Source organism: Oncorhynchus mykiss, chromosome Y, assembly GCF_013265735.2.
Source record: "Oncorhynchus mykiss isolate Arlee chromosome Y, USDA_OmykA_1.1, whole genome shotgun sequence".
Classification (NCBI taxonomy): Eukaryota; Metazoa; Chordata; class Actinopteri; order Salmoniformes; family Salmonidae; genus Oncorhynchus; species Oncorhynchus mykiss.
The window spans coordinates 19,056,875-19,077,431 of NC_048593.1; the positions used below are offsets into that span (position 1 = coordinate 19,056,875).

The 20,557-nt window shown below is 42.7% G+C and overlaps 2 protein-coding genes and 1 pseudogene across 8 annotated transcripts in view; 2 read left to right on the top strand and 1 right to left on the bottom strand.

Annotated features, from left to right (window-relative positions):
• The window catches only part of LOC110509751 (ankyrin-1), a 103,832-nt gene extending 94,786 nt beyond the window's left edge, over positions 1–9,046 (top strand). For 5 of the 7 annotated variants that reach the window (XR_005040348.1, XR_005040352.1, XR_005040350.1 and 2 more), the window contains 4 exons: positions 3,309–3,960; positions 4,192–4,795; positions 4,954–5,045; positions 5,469–9,046. Coding sequence is in view for 1 of the 7 variants with exons in the window: in XM_036967316.1 (XP_036823211.1) it covers positions 3,309–3,960; positions 4,192–4,348; positions 4,709–4,795; positions 4,954–5,022 (965 nt within the window). In the remaining 6 variants the exon portion in view is untranslated. The remainder of the gene's footprint in view (positions 1–3,308; positions 3,961–4,191; positions 4,796–4,953; positions 5,046–5,468) is intronic. The other 2 variants (XM_036967316.1, XR_005040353.1) reach the window with 2 other exon arrangements.
• A 216-nt stretch (positions 9,047–9,262) lies between these two features.
• On the top strand, positions 9,263–11,083 carry LOC118945267 (annotated as a pseudogene).
• Positions 11,084–11,541: 458 nt separating this feature from the next.
• LOC110509752 (nodal homolog 2-A-like) lies at positions 11,542–13,475 on the bottom strand. Its single transcript, XM_021590836.2, has 2 exons — positions 12,558–13,475; positions 11,542–12,417 (listed from the first exon to the last, which is right to left on the bottom strand). Exons 1-2 carry the CDS (start codon positions 13,383–13,385, stop codon positions 12,265–12,267), a joined length of 981 nt encoding a protein of 326 aa, XP_021446511.2. The 5' UTR covers positions 13,386–13,475; the 3' UTR covers positions 11,542–12,264.
• Between the last annotated feature and the right edge of the window lie 7,082 nt (positions 13,476–20,557).

Here is a 20,557-nt window from a genome sequence, read left to right on the forward strand (position 1 = left end):
GGTGGGACAATTTTTTTTTAATCCCACCAATCAATGGAATCAATAGTATGTATATACCACAATTGCCCCTGGTAATGAAAGGGGTTAAAACAAGATCAATGAAAAGACCATTACTCTTCCCAAGTGAATGGGTAACACAGACGGAACCATATCTCTGTTGCTCTACAAGAGATCACGGACACAGGTCATCCACAAGTTATTAGGCATCCAATTTTCAGAAGAGGTAAGTGGGCTGCATGGTTGATTGCTGCGGATGATTCTCAAGGGATTTTGATTAGGGTCTGAGAAATGATGCCATTTCCATCATAAACCAGTGATATGTCAGCATCTAAGCATTTCCTTACTGCATTTTGCTGACAGACATCGTTTCAGTTTTACTGTTCTGACACCTCATGCTTTAGACCTGAACATAATGGTCTCACATGACATTATACTTGAAGACATGTTTTTTGAATTTGCACAGTCCTATACATTGAGTTAATGAGGATAGGCTAAAATATACATCTTAACTGTGTTTGGGTTTAAGCCTGGTATATGGATGAGTTGGATATGCGTGGATGTGTGTGTGTGTGTGTGTGTGTGTCTGGGATGAACACTCCCCTCCTAAGTGTCACTAGTACACAGTTTGTGTGCTCTGAGCCTCCATACCTTGTTCCTTTGTTACTCCCCTCTTGTCTCTCCTAGATCTATCCCCCTCTTGCTCTTTCTCTCTGTGTCTGTGACATGTCATCTCTGCTGCCCAGCCGCCTTCCTCCTCACAGCTCTTCCTCTTCGACCTCTGACCACATATCGACCTCATGTTGACCTCCTGGGCCTCTCCTCTCTCCTGTCATCTTATTTTCCCGCGTTCCCGTGTTCAGTCCAGCGGGAGCCTCACCTCCTCTCTTGAAGTAGCTCTGTGTCAATGCATGTGCATGCTGCCTGCCTCGCTGTACCTCTATGTGGCTCGCATCAGGGAAAGTGTCTTTCTCTAGGTCTGGGAGGGTCAGTGTTGATGGCGGGTGGGGTGGAAGAGTATCAAAATAAAGGCATTGCTGTCCAAATAAAGGTTTGCTGTTTTGGTATAAGAACTGTGTATTTGCATGGCATGCTTTCTCTATGACTATTTCTCTATGTGTATTTTACTTTCTTTTCTTTCTCTGTTTTGTCAAACTTGTTTTAAATGCAGTATTAACACCTTCAATCTCAGTCGTTTTCTGTTAACTCTATGGTGTTGGTTGTATGCTAGGGTGAAACCCATGGTTGACTGCACAGCACATAATGTTCTCAAAATAATGTAGCCGGGACATGACAGCTTTGTCCTTAAGACAACGTTGTCATAATGTTACCGATACATTGTTAGAATGTTATGTGCTCGCTGGTGTGTTCTGCGGTGGTGGAGTGTGTGAGTCTGGGGGTGTGTGTGTGTTCCCATGTACAGTGACCCTGTGAACTGTGGGTGTGTTTTCATGTGTCTCAGTTTGTTTGCGTGTGTGTTGTACATAAGTGGATAGTGTGTGTGTGTGTGTGTGTGTGTGTGTCTTTGCAGATGTACAATCTATGTAGATTTGCTGTGCTTCACTATGTGTTTTGCCGCGTAAGTGTCTTTAAATTGGGAGGTACATTAAGGACTAACCAAGATAAACCATCATCACTCAGACTCAGTTCTCCATCATCCACCTCATTCAAAGTGCATCTCTACCCCTCGTTATCTTCACCTCTACCGTCTCTATACTGTACCATCTCTATACCATCCCAGAAACACACACACACAGACTGACACACTTTTACAGTTATACTATTGTCCGTAGGCATAAACACTGAAAGAAATGAAGCCACACTTCATTCAATATTCCATTGTCCGTGAACACTTGAGCTCCTTCACCGTATTACCACCTACAACACAGACAGGCTCTCAAAATAGAGATATACAAAGGTGAGACAGTGGAAGGCATTTTAAAGTGAGACTCAGTGAACTAACGTTGCCACGAGCAGCACCGCAGATAGTGAGATGAGTGAGATGCAAGGCTTGGCTCTCACACAGTCACACACAGTATCTGCGCATGTGCACGCTTCACTTCACTCTGTTACAGCGTGGGAGCCAGGGGACCAACACAGCCGAGAAGCTGAGCCTATGCCATATCGCTTAGTCTACCTTAAAGATAGACATAACAGAGAAAGACACACATGATGATGGGAGATGGACGGACAGACCGGTGGACAGACAGACAGTCAGGAACTTACAAGCAGATATGCAGGCTCTATTTACAGCTATGCCTAGAATTAGAAACGCACATAAAAGCATAGATCAATAGATCCAATTTCACAACATAAACCTGTTTTTGGTAGTAATATCGTGTGTGTGTGTGTGTGTGTGCGCGCGTGTGCGTTGAATTTGTGTGTCCTGTTTGAGTATGTAATGTGTGTGCGCTTGTGCATATGTTTGAGTTGAGTGCAAGTGCAAGCAACTTCCAATTTTCTCAGCAGAATTGGCAGCCTCCTGACCCCTCTCACTTGTGATCTGGTTTGGAACGATAATGGGATTTGTATCCTGATATCTCAATGATAATAGTATCACGATAATCCGTTTTTATCACGATAATAGACATTGAAAGGACACTTTATCAGACAATAAATCCTTTTTGAGGAAAGTGGATGGGTTTTTAATCTAAATGTTGTTGCCAACAGCCAATTTAGAGCAGTTGAAAATGATATTGCGATAACATGGACATAATGAAATTCAATATCGTAGGTATCGTTGAACACGTATATCATGGTAAATTGGTAGTATTGATTATCGTGCCAACCCAACTGACACCAAACACCCCACTCTCTTCCTATCTTGGATGACATTTTCAACCTTCTAACACTACCCCTTTCCCACAGACAATGGACAAGACTCCATTTCCAACCCCCTATTCCCTAACATAACACATGCTGCTCTTAGGGGAATGTTAAACTGCTTCATTTCCACACCTTCTCTCCAACAGAACCACTGATGGATCACCAATAGATCAGTGGTCATCAAAATCAGTGTTTTTCATGGAAAGTCAGACAATGCAAAACTAAACCCTGGGAGAGTGACTAGATGTTTTCACTACTACCGATTCCAAGGAGGTGCCAGTGAGTGTGTGTGCCTCCTTGGAACTGGAAGTAGTGAAAACAAATCCAGTCACTTTCTCTTTCGACACTGGATAGAGCCGCTCTGTTTCCTGCAGAGAAACAGTCCCACTACACCCACATCCCTGTCTAACCCTCCCCTAACTCCCCCACCCCTGCACCTGCGTGGTGTTAGTCTCCCTCTCTCTTTTATCTCGCTTCCTTCCCAGGTTACGGACTTGTGCAGGAAGAGCTGCTCTCCCCAGCCTCCATGCAGTACAGTCTGCCCTCTCCGCTGGGAGCTGAGCCCTACTGGCAGGAGGTCTCCAGCCTGGAGTGTGCCCCCATCGCCACCACCGAAGAAGACACCCTGATGGAGATGTCAGACGTGCAGGTGTGGCCCTCGGGGGTCAGCCCCTCCCTGGTCACAGTGGAGGACTCGTCCCTGGATGGCAGCAGTCGGGCTGACGACTCAGAGGGGGCCACCCTGTCCCTGCCCTTCAGCCTGAGGCGCCCCAGCAGTGGGGCCAGTGGCTCCATCATGGAGCTGGAGGAGGAGGAAGAGGAGGAGGAGGAGGAAGGGGAAGTAGAGGAGGAGGCGCGGCAGGAGCTGGCGGACAGGGACAGGGTGAGGGCCAGCGGCGCCGTGCCAAAGGTCAACCTGAATGGCCAGCTGGGAGGTCAGAGGTCGGAGGGCAGGAGGGTGGAGGTAGCAGCATCAGTGGTGGGCAGCAGTGTGACTGGAGGAGGAGCGAGGGGAGGAGGAGGACTAAGACAGAGTTCAGAGGAAGGGCTTTCTGTTGTTGCAGGGCAGCAGGTTTATGCCCAGCTGTGTGAGATGTCAGGACTGAGCCGAGCAATGGAGCACAATGGAGACAACAGGTAAGACTCGGTCAGGGGCTCAGACTGGTCTAGCCAGACAGACCTTATTCTCTGTATGTGTGTACAGAATCCATACTCAAACGCAATCCATTGTGGCATTCTCTTTTTGTGTCTTTTATCTGTCTGTCTTGTTCTCTTTCCTACTCGTACCTCTGTCTCTGTCGCTCTGTCTGTCTGCTCCTCTTTCTTCTTTGTCTCTTTGTCCCTGTCTCCCTCTCCCCTCTCTCTCAGGGTGGTTGGGGGCGGTGCTTTCCAGCCGTACCTCCCCAACAAGGACTCCCTGCGCGGCTGGGCAGGGTCGCAGGCGCCCAGGCTGCCCCGGCAGAGTGTGGAGACGCTGATGATGTCACCAAGGTCTCGTGTACCCCAAGAGGCTCTGCTGACACCGGTGTGTGACTTGGGGGCATTCGGAGGTGCTGTGCAGGCACCTGTTTGGGACACAGCCCTTCGACAAGGTGTTGGGCTTCTCACCAAGAGGCAGGGCTCCAGGTTGTCATGCCTACCGACCACCTGCCGCTTCCTGTGCCTGGAGCAGGGACTTCCTGTCCATGCCTGCGATAGATAGGGCAATCTTTTAATTTGGTTTCAATCATAAAAATTCCAACCATCAAAACCCAAATGTTGACGTTATGGCACGTCATTATCTGAAATTGGCTTAATGGGGCAAAGTTGTGTTGTGTGGTTTGTAAACCTGTGTACTAATGTCATGTGGTTATTGTATGTGTTTTATCCTGATATTTTGACACAGATTGATGCTGATAAAGAGGACTATGCTGTTGAGTTCCTGGCTGAGGAGCAGTTGGTGGACGAACATGGAAACGTTGTCACTAGGGAGGTTAGTTTGTCCTCTTCTGCACGACTATTTCTCCCCTAATATAGACTCACACACTCACAAATAGATACATGGATGCACACACGCGCGCTCACAAATGCACGTTGCGCAGATCAGTGTTAACTCCTCTGTGTATTTTCTCCCTCACTGCTGTACTGTAGGTGGGGGTGGATGTGAGGAAGGGTGCTCAGTCAGTGAAGCGCACCAGTCTGCGGAGAGTAAAACACTGAAACACACATACCCAGTCCTCAAGGTATGGGACACATAAGCACATATTGCAGTACTTGGATAGATGCTTTTAGAAGTATCTATCAGACCCCTCAGAACCAGAGAAGGTTGAAGTAAAACTGGCTATTGTAAAGGACAAACCCCTGCACACTACTCCACTTGCAATAATGTTATAAAAGTGAAAGATGAAAGAATCTTTGTTTGCCAGCTCTCATCAGAGCATGGATGGTGTACATTACATTTCGTCCCTTTTGAATGGGAATACATCTCTGGTTATCTTTAAGTGTTGTTCATTTTTTATGTAATCATCTGGGGGAAAAATGCTTTCATATATTGTTTCTTCCTCGTGTATGTATATACCTCTGTCCCTTTCTTTAAATGTGATGAGATTGTAATAGTTGAAAATAATTCCCTTTTTACTGAAATCATTTTTTTCTCTGTACCGTAGAACCGGACATCCACTGCCAAACCATCCTCCACAAACAAAACGCCAGGTGACAGAGGACAACAGGGAGGAGACTAGAGAAGACTGAAGGACTAAGATCAGCAAACAACAAATACAAACACAACATCATCTGCAGAATGACCCTGGATCGCCACAACAAGAAGAAACGAGAAGGAGATCTACTTGTAGTTTTGTAACATAAAACAAAGATACTTAACTAGAGTAGGGCATGATTTTTTTCTATAAAACGTCATAAAATCCAACCAGAAAAAAAAGCAACAAAAAAGTGCTTCCTGTCAACTGTAATTGCATGATTGACTGCTGGTGCATGACCATTGACCTTTGAACTGTCATTATCTACAAACTCAATTGGTACAAGTTATGGGGCCGACCCAGGACTGACTGGGTCAGGGACGAGTTTAAGGACCTCCCACCCCCCCGCCCAAAAGGATTGGTTGGTGTTAGCAAGTTGAGTCTGGTAACACTACTGCCAAAAAAGCTAATATTGTTTCCGTCTTCAGATTGCTATGATACAGTCAATCCAATGCTGAGCTTACCAATGCTCCTTTCACTTGGACCCTATTTCCTTGTTATTCTATGTGATATATGCACTATGCTCTGTGGATGTGTGTCTGTGTGTGTATGTGTGTGTATTTCTACCGCATGTGTTCTCTCGCTTCTGGCTTGGCACTGAGCCGTGTCCTGATTGGTCAGTGCTCCTGTGATGTCACGGTGTGCTCAATGTGGGAATGAGAAACTCACCGTGCTCCCCTACTCGGGAGCGTCTGTCTGTGTGTGACGTCTTTCCTTTGTGAACGCGCTTCTCGTGTTCCTTTAGCTCTGTTCACCCCAGTTCCACTTTGTCTGGCTTTGATAGGGACTAGCTTCCTCCCCCTGTTTTAGGAGGGTGTGCTTTATTCAGACAATGGGAATGTTTTTCCAGATGGGAACAAAAAAAAAGTTTGTCGCTTGATAGCATTGCGTGGCAGCCAGTGTATTCTAACATTAATGTCCAACAACACATCCCAGATTTACGGTAGCATGGGGTCCCCTTCCCCTCCTATCCCCCCTCTGCCATGTTGACACCACACTCCTCTCCATCAACTCCTGTAGCTCCAACTTAAATCTCTACCCAATCAGCTTCATCCACGCACTCTCTCATCTTCTCTCCGTTTGCTGTGGCTATAGCACCTCACGACATCTCCCTTTTGTGGTTCACATTCAATTGTGCTTTTGTTTTGAGGGGGTGAAGCAGACGGGATTAATGATCAGTGTGGATATTCATATTCATGGGAAAGAGATGGAGGTAAATGTGGAGGTTTAGATGGAATGCTAGAGACTAGCATAGCTAAGCAAGTAAGGACAGACTGACAGATAGCACTGTGATCGCCCAATTTAACACTGACCCATGAGCCCATGTACCCTGTACTGTGAACTTATAGACACACACACACACACCACATAAATGCATACACACACACAAACTCACACATATCCTTAATACACACATGCACACGCACATACAGTAATTCATTTATTGTGCCCTAGTTGTTATGAGAAGCCTGGTCGGACTCAGATTATGTACTTTGGTGTCTGCCACAGCAATAATATCAGACAAGAAGGGATATATATATATATATATATATATATATATATATGTGTGTGTGTGTACAGTGGGAGGGTGGGTGTTCTGTATCTGCACATTATGGTAGCATTTAAAGCATTTCTCTCTCTGAAATTGGTGCAGACAAATCAGAAGCATGCATGTATACAAAAGGTACAATCCAAGACGGTATACAAACAGTTTTCCCCTCACAAATGTGATCCTTTCAAAGCATTCACGATTGACATTTCGTAATGGTAGCTCCTCTGTTCCTCTGACCTTCATGTTGTTGTATTAGCATGGTGGCACTGCCACCTGGTGTTACAAAGAGGTATCACAGACTAGATAACTGGATTAGCGCAGCAGCAGCTGGGGGGCAATATAGTAAAGGTTTCGGGAAAGGATTTGGTCCAGCACTTAACGTAGCAGATATTACCCAGGATATGCTAACTTCATACATTGAATCTTAGGAATGGATCTCTCATGGTAGCATTTATTTACTATTTATGTATGTAGTGTGGTTGGAGTGAATGTGACTGAATGATTTAGTGAATAGATTAGTAACACGTCACCGACACGTATTCCCTGCCAATCAGTGCACATTAAAACCTCATCTGTTATGCCACATATATCACATATCACTTATCATTCACTCTTATTCCACTCAGGTTTCAGTTCTAGCAGGATCCAAGTTTTGCCCTGTTTTTGAGTTCAGAGCCCTCTGTAGAAAGAGAACCATGGGTGTCAACATGAGTGCTGCGGAATCAGTTTGGGTGTGTGTGTGTGTGTGTGTGTGAGAGAGAGAGAATGTGGTGGAGGGGTCATTGGTAACAGGTGAGGTGTAATTATAAAAGGGTAGCCTTTAGTTAGTATGTTGGTGGATTCGCTAGGTGAAAGGTCCGTGGTCTTTAAGCCTCACCTCTCCAGGTCACCTAATTTATCTTAAAACAGCAGTGTAGCTGATTGACTTATGTTGCTGCTTTGGGTCTGAATAGGCTAATGACGAAGAAAAGTGAGACTCTCAATCAGCAATTGATAAGTCAATCAACCTATCAATCAGGTTTTCCACAAGAACAAGACACTGATACCTGATATGGATGAGATATAGAGACCATAGTCCTGAAAGGTATATTCAAATGGATGTACAGCATGTTTGATTAATCTCAGATGAAGGGGATCTGTGTATGTGGGTTTAGAGGTTGACAAGATCAAACTGAAAGTTGAGCCGGTCCACAAGCCTTTGCACTGTGAGAACTGTAGACTCCGCCAGTATGTGTGTGCATGTGTGTGTGCTTGTGGTGTTCAGAAGGTTGAGGAGGAGAGATGGACATGGTTTTAAAACTTGGGACACAACATGAAGACATGGAAATGATCATGTATTTTAAAGAGTATTTTAAAATTACTGTTGCAAAGAATAGAGATCACCTATAATCCTTTAGAATGGAAACGTGACAATATTAACGCAATATGATATTACTCTATACTAAGGAATGCAACTGCACACATGCACAGAAAATGTTTTTATGAAAATATATGTATAAATATATGACAAAATATATTTCATTAGAATGCTATGCACCCTTATAGAGTTGTTATGGATGTTCTTTAAGCATATTAACTAGACTATAGTATAGGTAAACGGCCACATCGTGGGGAATGTAGAGGCTTTGTAGGTATTTCAAATTGTTTTCTTTTCTTTTTTTTTATTGTCATGGAGAGAGGAAAAACAAACGTGAATATGTATTCAAGCCTTTGTTTCAATCAGATTTGATTCTGACATGAAGATATGTATAGGTCATCTACTCTGTACACCAGCTCCAACCATTTACAGAAATGAATAAAGATGTGAACATACCTGATGTGTTCTCTTACACATTTTGATGTGTTTGAGAATCAAATGTAAATTGATGTACGTTTGTAAATGTAAATTGTAAATCTATATGTATGTGTATAAAGGTAAGTACATTGGTGCAAAACAGTTATCGGGCAGAGTGGTTCTTATCCTTTGTTTCAAAGACTTAGGCCTATGTATTAAGGCTATCCATGTACTCTCACAGGAATATTTAAAACCTTCTATATTTTTTAACAATCATAATTCTATCATTCAGTTTACATTAAGTTATTTAGGCTAAAACTACAACTCCCTGTGAACTCTCCCTTATTTGGTTTATGCAGGGTGACGTACTTTCAACGTTGTTTTGAGGAGCACTTACGCAAAATTATTTTGTATTGGAGGCACGTGGAGGGCAAGGTGATCCGAAAAGATGGAATGAGGAGAAAAACTGACCTTTAAATGTGAAATTTGCGCACTGTCTGTCATCTGCTATACGTTTGGTCTTGTTCAAAGGGCATGGTTTACAGCTGTTTGGTTTGTATTCGTAGTTTAAAGGATGTCTTCGGGGGTACTGGGAGTCAAACGACTAGTCAGGCTATCCCGACCACCCGCCCTGTCATCAACGATGTGGCCCTCGTGCCTCAAGATTATTCTACAACACCAGGAGGGACACTCTTCAGTATGACCCCTGGAGGTATGTGAAACTCAATCATAATAATAGCCTTATAGTAAATACAATAATATATTATTTTAATAATAGTCATCATCGTCGTAACAATGTAGCGAATGGCGGGACAGGGAAGTGAACCCTGATCAATGGCGTGAAAGACAAATACCCAATGCATCGCGTCAATAGGGTTTACTCACTTGTTGAAATGAAGCGGAAACAATGTTGATTCAACCAGTGTGGCTCATAATGGGAAGGCATGTCCCATGCTTCGACTACTCAGTGGTCTAATGGCCACACGGACGCCATCCCACTTCTGACACCAGTGTAGCGAACCCAGGTTGTTATCGTGAAAAGCAAACACCCTACACATCATGCCAATAATTAACTCACTTGTTGGACATTGTAACATAGCTCATATAGGGATGATCGCTACAATAATAATAGGCCTAATTTAACATGTTTATTCTTTATCATTATTATTATTAATATCTGGTGCTTATTTGCCTTCATCTACCCTGTTTGTAATCTCTCTTACTGCCAATCGACCTCCACCAAACCCACCCAGGCAACCGAATCATCTACGACAGGAAGTTCCTCCTTGAGTGTCGAACCGCCCCTCTGGAGCGCACCACTCCCTGCCGCCCTGATATCCCAGGGGTAACCAGCCCCCTCTCAAACAACACAACCACTGACACAGCCCACCCTAAACAGACCCCCCAACAACCTAATTCCACCACCAGACAAGAGTGCAGGTAAAGGTCTGGTGTGTGAGTGTGTGCGCATGCATACACGTGTTATATATTAGTGTCTATAATTTTTATGACTGTTTTCAATTTGGCTGCACTGTTTTCATCTTGTTTTTTTGCAGGGAAGGATGCTCAATTTGAAATGGACATTTAGCCATTTGATGGATCTGCTGGAGTATTGCAGCCTTGAGGATAACAAGGAACGTGTGTTTTACTGTGTGTTTTAAGCTGTCTCCTTCATTTAATGAACACTGCATTATAAAAGGGAAGAAGAGACTGCCTCCTAGTGCTGCATTATTTATCTGCAGGCATAAATCAAATCGCTCAGGAAAAGAAAACACGAACATGCAATATTTCCTCACTCCTTCGTCCATTGATTTAATGTTATTTACTCATTGTACTGTCTGAAGGATAAAGCCTTTGGATTATGTTTTAGTGTTCTCCAATAGAATGTTGTATCCCCCAATGGCATTCTCAGAATTTGTTGCGGTTAAGTATTGGTGCAGGCCAGGGGTGGTCAACTTTGATGGTGGAGGGGGCTACAAAAATCTGGACTCATCATGGGGGGGACACAGTGGCTCACGGGTCTGCATACCCACACATTCAGTTAGAGCTGGCCCTAGCAGAGTTTGTTGTATCCCTTCCAGCCTCCCCGTTTGTTTCAGTTCTAAAGCAAGTTAGCTGCAATTCTTCACATTTTGCCATGGGGCAGAGAGAAAAATGAGCAGTTTACAGCTAATTTCCTACAATTCTACACATTTTGCCATGGGGCAGAGAGAAAAATGAGCAGTTTTACAGCTAATTTCCTACAATTCTACACATTTTGCCATGGGGCAGAGAGAAAAATGAGCAGTTTTACAGCTAATTTCCTACAATTCTACACATTTTGCCATGGGGCAGAGAGAAAAATGAGCAGTTTACAGCTAATTTCCTACAATTCTACACATTTTGCCATGGGGCAGAGAGAAAAATGAGCAGTTTTACAGCTAATTTCCTACAATTCTACACATTTTGCCATGGGGCAGAGAGAAAAATGAGCAGTTTTACAGCTAATTTCCTTCAATTCTACACATTTTGCCATAGGGTGGAGACAAACGTTTACAGTTTTTAATATGATATCTGATGATCAATGGGAGCCCCCTGGTCGGTAATTCGATCATGATTACTACAAGTTTAGATCTACCATTCTAACTCTCAACCGTAAGTTGAGAACCTAAGTTAGTTCCTAAAAATGTATTCGTAGGCCTACAAAAGGGCCTGTTGCCCATCCCTGGTGTAGGCTAATGTGTTGATTGAAAAACTAGGGCTACATTCTGCTTCATATTTTTTCCAGAGGAACTGAAGCTGAGTAATAACATAAAAAAAAATCTTTGTCATCCATTTTTTTATTTCATCCTTGCGTGTTCTCTCTACTATTAAGTGTTGAGAGAATATACTGTACCATAGAAGCAGACTGCAATTAATTGAGGATTTATTAAACAAACATACTTCGGTCCTTTAAAAAAATACATTACTCTTATGAAATATTTACATTTTAAAATAATACTGTATCAACACTGGGTCATACAGAGGAATTAAAGCACTTAAGGGGTCTGCGTTGTCCTTGTATCGGCTTTTGTCTTAATCATTAGTCCTTATACATTATACATGTATACGGGTATTATAAGTCATTCTTTTTATCCTTTTTTGACGATTCTCTTGATCTTTTTCAGTGCTTGTGTTCAGTCTGCTTCAGTGTCCAGTACAACCATAGTGTAGCATGGCTGAAAGCAGTAGCTGCCTTTGTAGAAAAGCCTTGAGCTTTGAGACTACACTCACAGAGTAAGCCCACACCTTTGCACCTCAACTTTCTTCCTGAGGCACATTGAGAGCAGAAGCTGGGACAGAGTGGTGTTTACCTGGGATGGAAAGTGCCTATGGGGTGTCCATGTTGGCACACAGGCTGATTAGTGGCAACCACACTCCTCCACCACCATACCCTCAAAGTGCCGCGTCTCCACCTCACTGTTCTCATAGTACAGCATGGACAGAGGGGCCAGGCGGGTGGGCACACAGAACGGGCATGGGACCCTGTCTGGGTGGTGAAGTTTCAGCAGACTCTGGAGAGAAAAGAGAGAGATGTTAATGCAAGTGAAATCATAAACTAAGGGGAAAAGGCAATATTGTAATATGAAACAAATCAAAGGCTCTATTTCAAGCATTATTTTCAGCAGTGATCATGTAGTGTTGGCAGTTTTACCTGCATGTAAGCATGGTTGGTGGGGGTGAAGGTCTCGTCCACTGGGGTAGGGCAGCTGCCCTCACAGCGGTAGGCATTGTAGCGCTTGGGGTAAACAATCCACTCGTTCCAGCCAATCTGGTCAAAGTCCACCCACATGTCCACCTTCCTGCACAACGGGTCCTTCCTCTCCTCCATGGGGGCCACACCAGGGGCCACCCCAGCCACTCCTGCTCTCTGGTGGTACCCATGCCTTTTCCTTCGACTGGTTCCTTTTCCGCCCTCTACCTCTACGCTGGCAGCAGGGTCGGCCCCAGCTCTAGCTCGCTCCCAGTCCAGAGTGACGTACTTGGAGTGCTCAGCGGTGTGGATGAGGGTGGGTGCCCGCTTCTCTGCCTGGTGCTTGGAGAAGACCACCACCATGACCCGGTCGGCTGTGGGGTGCAGGACCCTCTCTTGTCCCTCCTCCTCCTCTCTCTCCACTGGCCTGCGCACTTCCTGGCCAGGTGCGGAGCCTCTCTGGTGCAGCCAGTAGTAGTGGAGCAGGGCGGTGACGTTGAACACCCTCCAGTTGGATGTGGAGGTCAGAGAGCTTGGCTCTGCCTTCAGGTGGCCCAGGAAGAGGCTCTCCTTTGGGCATGGCGGGCTGGAGTAGGAGCATCTCTGGGAGTGGTACATGTCCACAGTGACACGCTTAGAGGCAGAGAATGCAGGCAGGCGGATCCGCAGCTCGGAGCGCTGGACCTTGTCACTTGCAGAGATGGAGGACATGTCAAAGGTGACAGACCACCTCCCACCGATCTGGTGACAACCTGGGGAGATAACATAGAAAATCAGTTCGCAATGCATGATGCAGAGGGCAGACTAGGATTATGAAAGTGTGCAATCATCTCTCTTTCACCTCTGTGACTATCAGACTATGTCCCATTCATTACAATCACAGATGGTGTCACATGCCTTTTATTGTTGCCCACAGCCCACAGCGAGCAAGTAAAATGCGTGCCACAAGACAGCTTTCACACGTCCTCTTTTGACATGCGATGAGCAGTTGATCAAGTAGAATGTTGTTACTGTCACACTGTGTATTGCTCCGCGCCTGACACTGTTATAACAGACAGCCTGGGGCTAGTATACACACTTTTAAATAATACCCGCTGAAATTATGCATATGGAAGGCTCTTCACAATAAACATTGTATAAGGTGTCCAAGTGCTAAAATAATTACTATGTTTACTGAGGGTGAATTTAATTATGCAAACATAATAGTTCAAATATGACTTCACATTGAATTAGTGTGTCCAATTATGTTGCGTAAAAGTGCTTTCACACATCTCCAAAACATCTTATAATTAATTGTAAACAGAAAAAAATCCACGGTATAAACTAAGTGTTTTGTAAAATAAAAATACTCACTTTTGGCAACCAGACTGAGTACGTAGTCAGAGTCGTGAAGGCGGGGGTTGTCATCGTTGTTGGTCCGGGCGGCGCTAACAGTTGGCGTCCTGGCGGTGTCTCCCTCGAGTAGAGTCCGGTAGAGCTGCATCATGTAGAGTGGGAACCTGTTCGAGTGACGAACAGGGTGCCTGTGACCTCCGCTTGGCGGGGGAAACCTACGAATCCCGTGGAAGAAAGCCTCACGGTTCCCTGAGAAATTCTCTGCTCCAACCACACAGATCGAGTCCACCAGAAGCGCCAAGAAGAAAGCCAGAGTGAGTCCTTCCATAATTCCAAGTTATTTTAATGTATTATTTTCCTGTAAAATTGAAGCCAGTGAAGCTCTTGTTGTGAGAGACAGATAGATCGGGTAGAGCTCCTTCTCCCGTTGTGAATACCTCAGGTGAGATGCTGTCTGCTGGAGTGAGAACACTTATAACAACCCTGTGTCTTTCTTGAAGAGTTCTGTCGTGCCTCGGGCTTTTGAAGTGAATGTGTGATCCACGGGAGAACAGAGAGTTCAAAGGCCAAGGTCGTTGTGTAGGCAATCGAAACCAACGGCTCTTTGGAGTAGGCTAGGTGTTAACTTGAATACCACTGCACTGAATGTTATGTATCAGAGATCTCTTTGATAAGGAACCACGATAAAATTAGTTAAGCAGATTAGTAGCTGAACATTGCGCTTTGATGAATGGGAAGGAGGAATGAACAGCACACGATTTAATCACTCCAATGCCCTTTTTATTAGATGGGTCATAAGAAGAGGAAGTCATCTCTTTATCACCTAGGTAAGAAATCTAGAAAGCTGACCCAACTTCTCTTTACGAAAATGAAATGTCAGTGCTCAGATTGTATAGGCCTAAAATGTTTGATAATTCTTTATAACCACAGTATTTATAACTTATTTTATACCATCACGGATAACAAATAATTGTATGAGCCTTCTCGCAAGACAATGAAACAGTCTTATCAACCTTATAATCACACACATTACAGCTTTCTGTTTGTTCCTTTTACATTGCAATGACATGCTAGTGACGAAATGGAATTGGCCCATTTATTTTTAGAAGGCTTGTGCAGTCTCCTTGTGTTAAGCATCTCTTGGATATTATCTGTATAGGTGTAGGCTAGAGATTATTTGCTGTATGATAGATACTCTCTGAAGAGGGACTAGCTAGGCTACGGTTAAATAAATGTTTAAAGAAATATATATATTTTAAATACAGGGATTCATAGACTTCTAACTAGCCTACTTCTTTCTTAGAAGAATCTAAAGAAAGACACAGCAAAGTAGGTGTATGGGAACTATTTGATGACAAAAAGGTGTGAAAGAAGGCTTATGATGATGGTGCACGATATTTGGTGGAGCTTGCACTTTTAAATGCTTTGAAGAGTAATCTTCAAAAGATATTTGAACTCTACCATAAACAATACATTTATTATTTCCATAGAAAGTATTTTATTGGAACGAAAGTAAAGTAATTGCAACAACTCTGATTGGGAAAACAGAATCAGGCTTTAGGGTGTTTAGCTGCATATTTTATTTGTACCTAATATATTTGATATTGGAATTTTATGGAAATAAATGTAACCTTTTGGAAATTGTATTTTTTAAATTAATATCTGGCACATTGACCAGATAAAACATAAATTAACAATGTTTTAGCAATTGTATTCAATAGCTTACAATGTATTAGTACAATGTATTAGCTATTGACAATGTATTAACAATTAATACAATTAAGAAGGTATTAGCTATTGCATTCAATACAACTAACAATTAACAATTAATATATTTAACCATACATTAGCTATTAACATTATATTAGCTATTGTATTCAATAGCTTGTTAGGCTACAGATTTAATTTAATTTTATGGAAATGTTGTTCTTTATTAACATTTGGCATATAAACCAGATAACACATTAATTAAGATTACAAATGTATTTTGTATAGCTTGTCTTGTGTTGCACTATATCAAATCAATTATATTTCCGGGCAAAGAACAATCTGCAATAGTTGATAGGCTACTACTGTTCAGTGGACATTTCCAATTGAAGTGAAACAAATTATTCAACCACGGACAATAAAAAAAGATTTTAGGTCTAATTGTGATACAGGTATGGACTGAGCCAAGGCTACAATAAAATGATACAATTAGCTCAATAAATAATGTTTAGGCAGTTTTATGAGATCTACCGTGAGCCTATTGTTTCAACTTAGGCCCACCTCATGCACAGGCCGGCACATGTAGCCAACACCCTGATCTGGACAGGTTTGGCTTTGGATCCCTTTATTATCGGATCCATCCAGCAGGGGGAAATGTGTGTCTAAGAATCAACAATCTAATGAGCAGTCAGTCGCTAAACTGAAATAACTGTTCTTTTCATATTGGAATCTTAATGAGTTTTTACTAGGCATTATTAGTCCTCTCTGATGGCGTGAGTTAATTTATAGAGCGAGAGAAAGAGATCTGTGTGTGTGTTTATTGGAAGTAGTGAGGGGTTCAGGGGGATTATGAAAACTTCTACAGTGCTATAATGTGCGATGGTGAACTGACCAACGCTTATTTAAAATGGGTTCGATTGCCATCAACAGGACCAATTGTGTTCAGCATTAGTACTGTTGGTGAGTGTGCAGCAGTGTATAGGGGCCTCTAGGAGACCATTACCATCAGCTCCATGAAGGGCTCATATTGGACATGTAAAGGCAATGTGAGGCAGAGAGGGACACCTCATTCTGTGTCAGTGACTTGAGCTCCAGACTGATTGCCTAATTAATTGGCAGGGATGTTGATCGCTGTGAATTAGTTAGCAAAATAGATGAGCCCCAAGCAACAGCAATGAAACCCATATGGGGGTGTGGGAGTGTGTGTTGAGGGAGGGGGGAACAGGCCCAGACTCTTGTGCTTCTAAGGAGAAAAGAAGCGTGTGTGTCTGTGTTAGAGCCGGCTAGCAAACAAAGAGGCTGTCAAATATTAAAGGGCTTTCCAGTGGCCCCTGCGTCAATAGAATAATGGAGATAATTATCCCCGGTGCGTAGGAGAGCCGCCAATTGAAACAGGGCCCTTTGATAGGAACTTTAATTCAGTATTGCAGCTATTTGATTAAGATTCAGTTGGAATGGAGCGGTGTGTGAGTGTGTGTCCGCGTGCGTGCGTGTGCGTACGTGTGTGTGTGTGTGTCAGCCCCAGTCTTTAGGTCCTATTAAAATAATCCCGGCTACGTTACTGTTGCTCACCGTAATGCATTTAATAGACAGAATTATGCATCTTTTTAAATACAGAATGTCTATGATATTTATGGTTCACGTACTCTGGTCAATTGTCCAAGGTCAAGGGTCAATGTGTAGGCTAAATTCAAATTGCCCGTAGTTCATGTAATAGATTTACGTTGACACTGACATATAATATTCATTACTATCACTAATGGTTCCTCTAGTTATTAACTGAGCTACTATCACGGTGCCTCATGTCATGACTCTGTAGAGAGCTGAAATTCAAGAGCTGAGACACATGTCTGTCCTCAACCCCAGAGAACATAATGTCTTTCTTTGACTTAGAACCATTGAAAAGGCTACAGATTTCTCTATATGTAGTTTGCAAACAGGGTGCTGAAAGCTTTGCCCTTTACTTAGTGACTCAGATAGCACCCACTCTCCTCGATGCCCAGTGTGCCCATTCTCAGTCCTAACAGTCCTGCCAATCGCCCTCGCTTAATGACTCAACAACCTTTTACGGCATCAGACACAGTCTATAACTCCCATGTTTAATTGCTAAATCGTAATTATTTCACCACTATGGCCTATTTATTGCCTTACGTCCCTAATCTTACTTCAATTGCACACACTCTATATAGACTTTTACTATTGTGTTATTGACTGTACGTTTGTTTACTCCATGTGTAACTCTGTGTTGTTCTTTGTGTCGACACTGCTTTGCTTTATCTCGACCAGGTCGCAGTTGTAAATGAGAACTTGTTCTCAACTGGCCTACGTGGTTAAATAAAGGTGAAATAAAAAAAAAATATAACCCATAATCTATAGCCCCCAGAATGCACAATTTACTTGTATAGGACTGGGAGGAATATGATGATTGTAGCAGTACAACAGCTGATAGTGTCTGCAGTCTGGCCAAAGGCTGATATGTGGTGTTTAGAGTGTCTGGTGCTTCTTTCAGACTCTGGTCGGAATCAAAACGTGTTACTCACTACTCTATCTGTTTGGAGGGCTTTAGAGCAACCACCCTCAGCCGTGTGGTTAGTGTAGCTCTTTCTAGACAGGCTAACAGTGTTCTGAACAAACTAGTCTGGAATAACTTGACTCATGTCAATCTTATTTATGCTTACTTTAGTCATACCCAGGCCACCAGATGTTAAATGGTATGACATTATGACTGCATATCTGTGACCTCACAGACTCTTTGTCCACAAGACAGAGTTGTTGTCAATACCATCTCCAGTCATGAAGGACATTTGAATTAATTATGAAGTGAGTAAGATGAAATAATGGTGATAATATACACTGAGTGTACAAAACATTAAGGACACCTGCTCTTTCCATGACATAGACTGACCAGGAGAATCCAGGTGAAAGCTACGATCCCTTATTGATGTAATTTGTTGAATCCACTTTAATCATTTTAGTTGAAGGAGAGGGGACAGGTAGAATGATTTTTAAGCCTTGAGACAATTGAGACATGGATTGTGTGTGTGCCATTCAGAGGGTGAATGGACAATACATAATATTTATGTGCTTTTGAACAGGGTATGGTAGTAGGTGTCAGGCCCAACGTTTTGTGTCAAGAACTGCAACACTGCTGGGTTTTTCATGCTCAACAGTTTCCCGTGTGTATCAAGAATGGTCCAACACCCAAAGGACATGTAGCCAACTTTACACAACTGTGGGAAGCATTGGAGTTAACCTGTGCCAGCATCCCTGTGGAAAACTTTTGTCACTTTGTAGAGTACTTGCCTGACAAATTGAGGCTGTTCTGAGGGCAAAGTCACACATTTGATGACTTGAAACTCGACTTGATAGAAAATAAAATAACTTGAGACTTGACTTGGACTTAGAGCCTCAAAACTCGGTATTCGACTTTGACTTAAGACTGATGACTTTAAATTATGTTTTGTAACATTATGTAACATTATGTCACTTATTTTGTGGCACAGTCTGTGGATCAATGTCCGCGAAGGCCGAGACCTTAGCCACAACATCGCCCGTGCAAAAAATAAAACGTGCAATAGATTGGCTAGTGAAGTGCACAGTTTGCTGATTGGACCAGCAAACTGTCAATCAACACAGATCAGATGAGTTTTGGAACAGATTGCTGATTCTTTTGGAGAGCTATAGAATCGTAAGCATAAATTGTAGGGAGAGATGATTGCCAGAATTAATAAATATGCAGCTCCAAAAATGTTTGATGTTCAAGAATATGAACTGTTTACGTTGCTCACCAGCTCACCAGCAATGAGGCATCAAGCAACAATTACGAGCACAGGCCTACTGGTCTTTTAGGAGGCCTATGTCAAAATTGCTTGAAATTGATCATTATTTATGAAGTTTGCATTTGGAATATGTTGTTTAAATGATTTATTACTGTGGGCGTCTCCACTTGCTCTCCAAACGTCAGCCAATGGAGAGCGATATGTTCTCTTGTTTAAATGCGTGTTGTTGCTTTCTTTCACACGTTTAAATGCATTGGCTACATGGTAAATATATACTGTATACCATCTAATCCTAATTGCTAGCAGTCAATCATTACATCCACGTAACGTTTATTCCAACACTTAGACATTTCTGTTTCATGTTCGATACAATGGATCACCAAGACCATTACATAAATCAACACTGAGCACATCAACCTGCCTTGCATTCTGCTGATGTCACGCACTTGCACCTGCTACAAGGACCCTATTTTACAATTACATCATCAATTACATTTTGTAGACAAAATAATGAAAGGGGTTGTCTGGTAGCCTCAATAAATAGACAAAAATGTGTAGTTGAACAAGTCATTGCATGTATAGATATTTGTTTTTACTTGACTTGTGACTTAACTTGAGAACTTGTGACCAAACTTGACTTGCTCTTAGAATGTACAACTTGGACTCGACCCATTCTACTTGGGACTCGATTTGAGACTCGTATCCTGTGACTTGAGACTTGCTTGTGACTTGAATAATAGTAACTTGGTCCCACTTCTGTTACATTTATAATTGTCTAGGGGTGGATCGGACATTATACATTTTTTCCATTATGTTCCATAGAGAACAGAGAACACGGTTCTGAGAAAACACAGCAGGAATGCGACAATCTTAGGGAGGAAATTGCAGGAAAATAATAGGTGTGAGAAATAGGTGTTCTTCTCCTACAGTACATCCAGAATCCTATGGACCATAATTATGGGTAATTACAAGTATTGACAGATGGTATTGTAAGGCAGTGGTATTATTATCTTTGTACTCTTTTAATTTATTTAAAATACAACGTTGATGAAAATGTCATGCTGCTCTCCAAACTTGTCACGCCCTGACCTTAGAGATCCTTTTTATGTCTCTATTTGGTTTGGTCGGGGTGGGTATTCT

What these genes read in the sequence shown, in the direction of transcription:
- LOC110509752 (XM_021590836.2), bottom strand. Translation starts at nt 13,385, where the DNA reads ATGCATTGCGAACTGATTTTCTATGTTATCTCCCCAGGTTGTCACCAG. An exon ending in CCAACCATGCTTACATGCAG is followed by an intron (nt 12,418 to 12,557) that starts GTAAAACTGCCA and finishes TTTTCTCTCCAG; the next exon opens with AGTCTGCTGAAACTTCACCA.